The sequence below is a fragment of the Microcebus murinus genome, chromosome 6 (assembly GCF_040939455.1).
Source record: "Microcebus murinus isolate Inina chromosome 6, M.murinus_Inina_mat1.0, whole genome shotgun sequence".
Taxonomy (NCBI): Eukaryota; Metazoa; Chordata; class Mammalia; order Primates; family Cheirogaleidae; genus Microcebus; species Microcebus murinus.
The window spans coordinates 100,498,546-100,509,754 of NC_134109.1; the positions used below are offsets into that span (position 1 = coordinate 100,498,546).

At 39.2% G+C, this 11,209-nt stretch overlaps 1 protein-coding gene across 6 annotated transcripts in view; it reads left to right on the forward strand.

The window, feature by feature from the left end:
* The window catches only part of ZNF609 (zinc finger protein 609), a 207,709-nt gene that overhangs the window by 183,122 nt on the left and 13,378 nt on the right, over window positions 1–11,209 (forward strand). For all 6 annotated transcript variants that reach the window (XM_012758576.3, XM_012758574.3, XM_012758578.3 and 3 more), the window contains exon 4: window positions 10,410–10,497. In XM_012758576.3, coding sequence (XP_012614030.1) covers window positions 10,410–10,497 — 88 coding nt within the window. The remainder of the gene's footprint in view (window positions 1–10,409; window positions 10,498–11,209) is intronic.

Below are 11,209 nucleotides of genomic sequence, written 5' to 3' on the forward strand. Positions count from 1 at the left end.
GCTACTACAATAATTCAGGGAGTGCTTGGAGTAGTAGAAGTGGAGGTAGTGAGATGTGTTCAAAATCTGGATATATTTTGAAGGTTGAGCCAACAAGATTTGCTGGCTGTCAGATGTGGAACATGAGAGTAGGAGAGGAGTCAAGTGTAAAACTCCAAGTGTTTTGGCCTAAACAGTATTTCATATAAATACCTAGCATATAATAGATGTTTAATAAATGTTTGCATCAGAATCTAACTGACTAAACCTAAGTTCTTTCCTGCCCTAATTTCATTAGAATGAGACTTTCTGGTAGTATAATCCTTTTTTTCCCCCTCCTCATCTTCCTTGTCTGATCTGGTTTTATCTTAAAGCATCCTAAATTCTGATTCCACAGAAAACAAGGGCTAAATAAGGTTTTACTTGAAACCATGACCAAGAGTTCTTGATTGAAGCTCTGATACTCCATAGTTTTGTCTAAACACTCTCTATGTGCCAGGCGCGGTGGCTCACACCTGTAATCCTAGCTCTTTGGGAGGCCGAGGCGGGCAGATTGCTCAAGGTCAGGAGTTCGAAACCAGTCTGAGCTAGAGTCAGACCCCATCTCTACTATAAATAAAAAGAAATTAATTGGCCAACTAATATATAAAGAAAAAATTAGCCAGGCATGGTGGTGAATGACTGTAGTGCCAGCTACTAGGGAGGCTGAGGCAGCAGGATTGCTTGAGCCCAGGAGTTTGAGGTTGCTGTGAGCTAGGCTGACGCCATGGCACTCACTCTAGCCTGGGCAACAAAGTGAGACTCTGTCTCAAAAAAAACAAAAACAAAACAAAAAAACACTCTATGTGTTTAGGAAGGCTAGAGATGGTGTTAGCTGAGACAGAAGCAACTCAGAGCAAGTTATTTTTGTTGTTACTGTTGGATGTGGGGGTGTCAAGGAGAGGATGGATATCAGGAGCTTAGTTTGGGTCATGTTAAGTTTGAGATCTCTGACATCAAGTGAAAATGTCAAGTTTCCAATTAGATATGTGAATCTGGAGTTTGGGGGAAAGATTGGGGCTGAAGGTAGAAGTTTGAGTCACCTGCACTTGAAGTACAACAAAAGATGCTGAGGAGTGACCAGAGAGATAAGAGAAGAATGAGGGCCGGCACAGTGGCTCATGCCTGTAATCCCAGCACTGATCTGGAGGCTGAGGCAGGAGGATCACTTGAGCCCAAGAGTTCAAGGTTATAGTGAGCTATTATCACACCACTGCACTTTAGGTCCTGGCTCTAAAAAATAATTAATTTTAAAAAGGAGAATGATCTGAGCATGAGGATGCTAGATACCTGCAAGAAAGTGTTTGCTGATGGAGATAGTAAAAATGAGGAACCTAGAGGTCAAATTTACTCTTTCTACTATTATACTTGTGTTAGTCTTGACTACATAGATGTTTGGGGTTTTGAATTGTCCCCTGAAACAAGCAGTACTGCTTTGGAAATGGGTTTGTCTCCACATTATACTCCTCCTGAGAACTTGGGGAACCTGACTACTGCCTCATACAGAAGTCACTTCCCCTTTACCCTGCTCCAATATTGATTACCTTTAAGAAGGGAGAATAGTCAGCACTCTTAAACTAAACAGTGTTTAATGAGATAGTGTCCATAAGTAAATCTGAAAATAACCACCTACAGAAATACAGAACACTACTTATTACTACTATTTTTAGCAGTATTATCATCTTCAAACATGCCGAACCTTTCCTTATTTTGTGAACACTTACAATAAATAGGAAACTTTCTAAGATGAAAATCAATTTTTCTTTCTCTTTAGCATCATTGCTGGCCTAAAGCTAGCCCCTAATAGAGAAACTAGAACTGTTAAGTGCTGCTTTTCCTTCCTGTCTTATTCTTCCAGCTGTCTCAACTCAAAACCTTGTAGGAAGAGCATTACACTTCAACAGATTGTTTCCTGTGACATTTAAACAAGCCTCCCTTTTGTCTTTCCATCTTAGAATTTTTCCTCTTCCCCTCGCCCATTTCCAGCATTCTGTCTGACCTGTCTTCCCTTAGATCATTCATTATTGCTAAAGTTTGCAGATTATACCAAAGGAAGAAGCTAGATTTATAAATATGTGTTCCCACCCAGCTGTTTCAAGAACAGGAATAACATTCCTCTTCCAATTGTATGCCTGTTCTCTATATGCGGCTGTGCTCATCTACTCTTATAAATGGGGTGCCTATGTCTAAGTTGTACCTTGCCTGGAAATAAATGAATTCTGTTCCTGTTAAATTGGTTAGGCAATAATCACAACAGTCCATCTTTGGGGAGAGACATTCACTTGAATTCACTGTGCTAATAGCCAGAGAGAATTTAGCCTAATTACTTTCTTAGGAGATATGACACTTCCCTTAAGGTGCCAGGGTACTAGAAAGGGATAGAAATCTTGTCCTTTCCCCTCTCTGTATCCTCCTGCCCTGCAATCCTGACTGTGTCTTTTTTCTAAGGTAAAGATGAAGGGACATTCTGAAGAAATTAGGTGAAGAATCAGAATCCTAAGAGATGGTTGTGTCATGCCTTAGTCTGAATCTGTCCACTAATAGTGAGACCTTCAGTAAATTACTTGTCTTTTCTGGGCTTTCCTTTCCTCATTTGCAAAGTAGCTTTAACAATCCTTCTGTGGAAGAATTGTTGGGAGGATTGTGTTCTCTGTCTCTTTATGGCCTATCTTGTTCAAAAGTTGATTTAAGGCTGTAAATATTCAATTAGACAATATGAAAACACCTACCATATAATAGATGTTTAATAAATGTTTGCATCAGAATCTAACTGACTAAACCTAAGTTCTTTCCTGCCCTAATTTCATTAGAATGAAACTTTCTGGTAGTGTAATCCTTTTTTTCCCCTCCTCATCTTCCTTGTCTGATCTGGTTTATCTTAGAGCATCCTAAATTCTGATTCCACAGAAAACAAGGGCTAAATAACGTCTTACTTGAAACCATGACCAAGAGTTCGTGATTGAAGTCCTGATACTCCATAGTTTTGTCTAAACACTCTCTTTGTGTTGATTTATTAAAAGCCTACTGTGGACCAGTTGTCTAATTTATTTCTGTTTTAATCCTGTATTTAATTGATTAAAAATCTGAGATCATAGAGGCTAAGTGACTTGTTCTAAGTTACACTGTAACAGAGCAAGATTTGGGTAAGGTTTTCTAGTTCCAAGTTCAGTGATCTTTAGATAGCATTCTACATTAAAGAACAAGAGGCCAGATATGATGGCGCGCACCTGTAATCCCAGCACCTTTGGGAATCTGAGGCAGGAGGATCACTTGAGGCTAGAAGTTTGAGACAACCCTGGACAAAATAATGAGATACTACTCTACCACCCCACCTTCCCTATCTCTATAAGAAAATAAAACTAACCAGGCATAGTGTTGTGTACCTGTAGTCCCAGCTACTCGTGAGGCTAAAGCAGGAGGATCGTTTGAGCCCAGGAATTCAAGGTTTCAGGGAGCTAGGATCAGGCTACTTACTGCACTCTAGCCTGGGTGACAAAGTAAGACCCTGTCTCTACAAATATATAAATAAATAATAATAAGAAGAAGAACATGAATATAAGTGAGTTACTACAGATAGGCCCTAGAAGTGCTGAATCAAATAGTATTTTATTAATGTGTGACTAAAGACAAACAAAAGGCTAATTCTAGATTCCCCAGACTTATTCTCTTGATACATTCCATAGAAAATATGCCTTGGAACTTCTGATCAAGAGGACTTGTTGGGTTCAAACTTTTGATACATCTCCCTCTGTTCCAAACACATAGCAAGAAGTAAAATAGACAAAAGTCAAAGGACATATTTAAGCTAAAACCCAAAATGACCATCTCCATGAAGCAAAAACAAGAGACAAGTCACTAAGTGAGTCTGAAGGTGTGGACTTGCTGACCTCCAGATCTGAGAGGTGAAGTAAATAGATACTAAAAATACCCCATAAAGAGATTGAGAACATGAGATCAGGAGGGTGAGATACTAACCTCTAACCAGCTTGGTGAAAGGAGGCTTAAAATAGTTAATTGAGTGGAGAAGGAAGGAAGCTTTAAGGAGTTGGGAAGAATGTGTCAGTGATTAGAATAGAACTATGAAATCCTAAATTTCCCTGTGGCATAGGCCATCTGAAAACATGTTGGACTGAGTCTTTAAGGAACCAGAAAGAAGAAATTGCAAAATGATAACACAGAGAAAGGGGGAAAATTAATAACAAAACATCCCATTCAAAAAGGCCCTGCAAGCCAAAATTTTATGTAACAAATCTAATGCTAAGTTGGCAACCAATAAAAATAAATCAGGACTTCCACTTCAGGGAAGATGGAGTAGACAGACTTTTCCCTATTCCTCCCATTAAATACAACTAAAAACCCTGCACATTGTATATAAAGCAAATACAACAAGACTGTGAAGGATGTAAAAAAGAAATCAGACCAGCTAGGCACCTTAGGACCCGAGGAGCCACAACATGGTGATTAGTTCCCTGGGTTTTCTTTTTGCCTCCTGTATCCCAGACATGGAAAATGAAACTGCACATTATATTTAATGGTAAAAGACTGAATGCTTTCTCACCAAGACTGGGGACAAGGCAAGGATATTTGCTGTCGCTACTCTTATCCAACATAGTGCTGGAAGTTCTAGCCAATGTGGTAAAGGAAATAAAAGGCATACAGACCCGAAAAGAAGAAATGAAACTGTTCCTATTTTTAGATTACATGATTGTCTAATGAGGTTGAGCACAGTGGCTCACACCTGTAATTCCAGCACTTTGGGAGGTCGAGGCAGGAGGATAACTTGAGACTGGTAGTTCAACACCAGCCTGGGTAACATAGCAAGGCCTTGTCTCTAAAAAGTACAAATAAAAAAACAGCCGAGGTCCTTGCCTGCAAGAGTGGCCACTGCGTTGGTGCTCTGGGGCTTGGACCCTGGCTAACCAGAAAATAAACCTCCTCTTGTGTGATTGCAAAAAAAAAAAAAAAAACAGCCGGGCATGGTAGTGGGCACTTTTGTAGTCCCAGTGACTCAGGAAGCTGCGGCAGGAGCATCTCTTGAGCCCAGGAGTTAAAGGCTGCAATGAGCTGTGATCATGCCACTGCTTTTCAGCCTGAATGACAGAGTGAGACCCTCTCTCCAAAAAAGAAAAGAAAGAAAATCTCAATGAATCTACAAAAAAACCTCTTAGGACTAATAAATGAGTTCAACTAAATCACAGAATATAAAATAAATTTACACAAATCATTGTATGTCTGCTGTATACTAGCTATGAACATAAGGACACTGAAATTAAAACTATAGTATCTGAGGGGGGACTTATCCTTTAGTCCAGCTTTGTCCCTTCTTGGTGTGTGACCTTGCACATTTCATTAGACCTCTCATAACTCCAGTTGGTATGTAAAACCCAGAGCCTGGGTTTAATTGTGTACACAGTGCAATTGTGTAAAAGTATCTCCAAAGCCCTTAAATATTTTTTAATTATATAAATCATAAAAGCTTTAATATTCTATGATTCAGTGCTTCCATCTACCCAATAAAACATTTGCAGCCCCTAGAGATTCAGTTAAGGAGAGTATGTACCTGTGTGTGTATGCACAGAAGAGACAGGAGGGAAAGGCAAACGAAAGAAATGATTCATTATGAGAACACAAGAAAACCAATAAGAAGAAAATAGATGGTTTAAAAGTAAATTGATGTTGGCCGGGCACGGTGGCTCAGGCCTCTAATCCTAGCACTCTGGGAGGCTGAGGCAGGCAGATAGTTTGAGCTCAGGAGTTTGAGACCAGCCTGAGCAAGAGTGAGATGCCGTCTCTACTAAAAAAATAGAAAGAAATTAGCTAGACAACTAAAAATATATATAGAAAAAATTAGCCAGGCATGGTGGCACAAGCCTGTAATCACAGCTACTAGGGAGGCTGAGTCAGTAGGATTGCTTGAGCCCAGGAGTTTGAGGTTGCTGTGAGCTAGGCCAACGCCAGGGTACTCTAGCACAGGCAAAAGAATGAGACTCTGTCTCAAAAAAAAAAAGTAAATTGATGTCTAGTTATTTTGATTTACTCTAAACAAGCCATCCAACAGGCTTGTTTGGGTCACAGCCTGAAAAGTCTGGGGTTTTTGTTGTTGTTTGTTTTTTGTTTTGAGACAGAGTCTCACTTTGTTGCCCAGGCTAGAGTGAGTGCCGTGGCGTCAGCCTAGCTCACAGCAACCTTAATCTCCTTGGCTCAAGCGATCCTGCTGCCTCAGCCTCCCTAGTAGCTGGGACTACCGGCATGCGCCACCATGCCCAGCTAATTTTTTGTATATATATTTTTAGTTGGTCAGTTAATTTCTTTCTATTTTTAGTGGAGACAGGGTCTGGCTCAGGCTGGTTTAGAACTCCAGACCTCGAGCAATCTGCCCACCTCAGCCTCCCAGAGTGCTAGGATTACAGGCGGGAGCCACCACACCCAGCCTGAAAAGTCTGTTTTGAAAACTCCCTTATATTTTCAACCACAAATCCTGTCTCAAAGTCATACAAAGGAAATTCTCTTGTCAGTCTTTAAATCTCCATCAGCTGATACATGAAAACAAGGGTGAGACCTGCTACATGGTGGGAATAAACCAACAGAACCCTTTTTCTATTTTAAAAAAAAAAAAGCATCATTTATATTAGTCCACCCCACCCCCACCAAATGAGATACTTGGGTATAAATCTAACAAAACAGCCACAAGAGTTTGTATACTGAAAACTACACAATACTAAGGAAAGACATCAAAGATCTAGATAAATGGAGAGGTATGCTATTTTCACAAATTGGAAGACTGAACATAGCAAAAATGTCAATTTTCCCCAAATTGATATATAGGCTTAATGAAATTTCTATCAATATTTTGTAAATACAGACAAGATTATTCTAAAAATGTTTTGGAAAGTCACAGGAACTAGAATAGCTAAAACTGTTTTGAACAAAAATAATAAAGTGGTAGGAATCAGACTACCAAATTTCAAGACTTATTATATAGCCACAGTAATCAAGACCATGTGGTATTGGTGGAGGGATAGATATGTAGATTAATGGAACAGAACAGAAAACCTGGAAGTAGACTCATATAAAATGTGCCCAACTGATTTTTGGCAAATGTGCAAAGGCAATTCTTTAGATGAAAGATAGGCGTTGGAACAGGTAGACATCATGGGGGGGGGGAAGTATCTCATACAAAATTGACTCAAAATGGATCAAGGACTTAAACAGAAAACATAAAATTACAAAACTTCTAGAAAATAAAAACTAGAAGAGGACAGGCGCAGTGGCTTATATGTGTAATCCCAACACTCTGGGAGGCCAAGGCGGGAGGACCGCTTGAAGTCAGGAGTTTGAGACCAGCCTGAGCAAGAGCGAAACCCTTCTCTACTAAAAATTAAAAAACTACCTGGGTATGGTAGCGTATGGCTGTAGTCCCAGCTACTTGGGAGGCTGAGGCAAGAGGATCTCTTGTTTTTTTTTCGTTGTTTTTTTTTTAATGGCCCCTTCCTACAAATCCAAGGAGGATCACATGAGCCCAGGAGTTTTTTTGCGGGGTTTGTTTGTTTCTTTGTTTGTTTTTGAGACAGAGTTTTGCTCTGTTGCCCTGAGTAAAGTGCCGTGGCATCAGCCTAGCTCTCAGCAACCTTAAACTCCTGGGCTCAAGCTATCTATCCTTCTGCCTCAGCCTCCCGAGTAGCTGGGACTACAGGCATGCACCATGATGCCTGACTAATTTTTCTGTTTTTAGTAGAGACAGGGTCTCACTCCTGCTCAGGCTGGTCTCAAACTCCTGAGCTCAAGCGATCCTCCCTCCTTGGTCTCCCAGAGTGCTAGGATTACAGGCGTGAGCCTCCATGCCCACCCTTGAGCTCAGGAGTTGGAGGTTGCAGTACGCTGTGTTGAGGCCACTGCACTCTACCCAGGGTGACAGAGCGAGACTGTGGTCTCAGGAAAAAAAAACCCTAGAATATCATAGTAGAATGTGGTTTTATGACCTTGTGATAAGATAAAGCACAAACTTTAAAGGAAAACTTAATATAGTTGATTTAATTAAAATGTAGAACTACTTTTCTTTTCTTTTTTTTTGAGACAGAGTCTCGCTTTGTTGCCCAGGCTAGAGTGAGTGCTATGGCATCAGCCTAGCTCACAGCAACCTCAATCTCCTGGGCTCAAGCGATCCTACTGCCTCAGCCTCCCGAGTAGCTGGGACTACAGGCATGCTCCACCATGCCCAGCTAATTTTTTCTATATATATTAGTTGGCCAATTAATTTCTTTCTATTTATAGTAGAGACGGGATCTGGCTCTTGCTCAGGGTGGTTTCGAACTCTAGACCTCGAGCAATCCGCTCGCCTCGGCCTCCCAGAGTGCTAGTATTATAGACGCGAGCCACTGCGCCCAACCTAGAACTACTTTTCAGCCAAATTCACCAAAAAATACTTTAAAAGGCAAGCCACAAAAATCAAAGATTAAGAAGTTGAGTCCATATCACATATTTTATACCAAGTTAAATTCCAGATGGAAGCCAGGTGTGGTGGCACATGCTTGTAGTCCCAGCTACTAGGGAGGCTGAGGGGAGGATTACTTCAGCCCAAGAGTTCGAGGCCAGCCTGGGCAACATAGTGAAACTCCCATTTTTAAAAGTAGATGGGCTGGGCGCGGTGGCTCAAGCCTGTAATCCTAGCACTCTGGGAGGCCGAGGCGGGCGGATTGCTCAAGGTCAGGAGTTCGAAAAAAAAAAAAAGTAGATGGATGATTGAATAAATAAATAAGCAAATATTCCAGGTGGATCAAATGTAAAATATCAAATCATAAATGTACTAGAAAAAACCATGAAGAAAACTGTAATAACATGATGGAATAGGGAAAAGCCTTTTGAAATATGCCCCAAAAAACTCAGAAACTATAAAAGATTCATAACCATACAACATAAAAGTAAATAATTTCTGCATAGCATTAACTATCATTAGCAAATGACAAATAAGGGGGAAATATCTGATTCATATTATAGACAAAACCTTTACTCCAGTGTATTAAGAGTCACAAATAAGAAAAAGGCTAATAATTCAGTAGAAGAGGAACAAAGGATAGGAACAGACAGTTCACTAGAAAGGAAATACAAATGTCTTATAATAATGTATTTTCGTGAATTGATATACAAACTCTTAAGAAATATTAAAACTATATAAAACAACATCATTTTCCTTCTGCCTGGTTGGCAAAGATCACAAAGTTTGAGAACACTATGTTGCCAAAGGGAAAGGGCAAGAGGTGTTTCATGGACTACTAGTAGATGAATATATAAATTAGTATATCTTCTTGAAGAAATTTGGTAGTATTTATCAAAACTCCTGATACAAATGCTCTGTGATTAGCAGTTTTGCTTAGAGGAATTTATCTTACAGACACATAGGTAAGATAAAGCATTTGTACAAGGTTATTTTTGCAATTTATTTGTAATAACAGAAGAATGGAGCAAACCAATGTCCATTCAATGCACCCATTGGAAAGAATGGTATGTTTCTCTGTCTACACATATGGAATGATACAAAATATTTGAGCATGTGAAAAAAGCAATGTTTAGAACATTGTGTGTATATATGTATAAAATATCTGAAGACTTTTAGATGTTTCCGTGTAGGGGAACTGGAAGGCTGAAGAACAGTGACAGGAAGGACAACTTCATTTTATAGTAGGGTTTGTTTGGTATTTTTTACTACTTTTCAATTTTGGGATATTACTATATTACCTATTCAAATGCATTTTTAAATAAATGAACATGTCAGCAATATTCATTGTGAAGTCACTTAAGAGTAAAAATGCACAAACTTAAATGTCCATCAACAGAATATATTGTGGTCAAATCATACAATGAAATATTTGAGCCCAATTAAAATGAATGGATTAAGCTGTTCATGTCACCATGGATAAATTTCAAATTTATAACATTAAATGAGAAAGGTAAGTTATATATCCTCATCACAATCTCATTGCTAGATACATAGTTTGAAAATACAGTAAGCAATGTTTTTCAACTCTGATGCTTTTATTCTTTAAAAAAGAAATCTGATGTAAAGTACCGCAAAAATCTTACAAATCCATTGAGGTTTTTGTTAGATTATTCTTTGTACTTTTTTACTATGTTTCAAATATTGCCTATTTTTTTTTTTTTTTAATTAAGAAAACATGCCTTTACCACACCGTGAAGTTTTTGCAACTATTCCCTATCCTAGTAACATTGTAGGCAATTCCCATGGAACTATTCTGGTCCAATTCTATTGGTTTCATTGGTACCCAGCACATCCCCTGCACCCTCCTTTAGAAGTCAAAATGCTGCTCAAATGAAGAATACTCTTCTTAGTGGCCAACAGAGTTTGTCTTGTCTATATCTGTGTTCTTATTTTCCAGGGATGTTAGTGGTCAATGTAACATGGAGGAACAAGACATATGTAGGTACACTTCTTGACTGCACGCGGCATGATTGGGCACCCCCAAGGTAAGCACTTCTCTTTGTTTGGTTTATATTAGTCTGAACCACTCTAATCAGTGAACCCTTATACCTTTATCCTGCTAGAGTTGTACACCCAGATTTAAAGGACATTATGGTTTAGAGACAAGGGAAAGCATTGTATTCACCTGACATTCAAGAAGACTAAATGAATTATGTGTTGAAGTGGTGGTGGTGGGTGCGTTGGGGGAATGGAGAGGAAATCCTATATTCATCTTTGACTGGGATTATTAAATCCTGGCTTCCTCCTGTATTCCATAAAGTCTAACTGTGGGTGAACAAACATTCATTGATTGGTTTTTCATGGTAGGTATTTCTTAGAAATTTAAAGTCAACAACATTTTCAGTTGTATAAACTCTGCTAGACCATATGGGTTTTGCAAGGACCTTTTCAAGTTGCAATTTGACCTTAAGATGGACATTATAGTCAATGCCACCTTACAGCCTGTTCCCAATATTAGTAACCAGTTTCCCAGGGGCTTGGGAAACCAAAATGTTGGAAGTAATTTACAACTAGTGCACAAATAGCATCCTAGGAGTTCGCCACTTAATCCAGTTCCCATGCATCCACAAGTTCCTTTAGCCAGTCATATTCATTAAAAATGGTAGTTATTGTCTGGACAGTTCTTTTAGAAAAATTATCTTCAGTCTTCACCTGCTCATTGTTTCCATGAGACAAAGATGGGCAGGAATGTCCCAA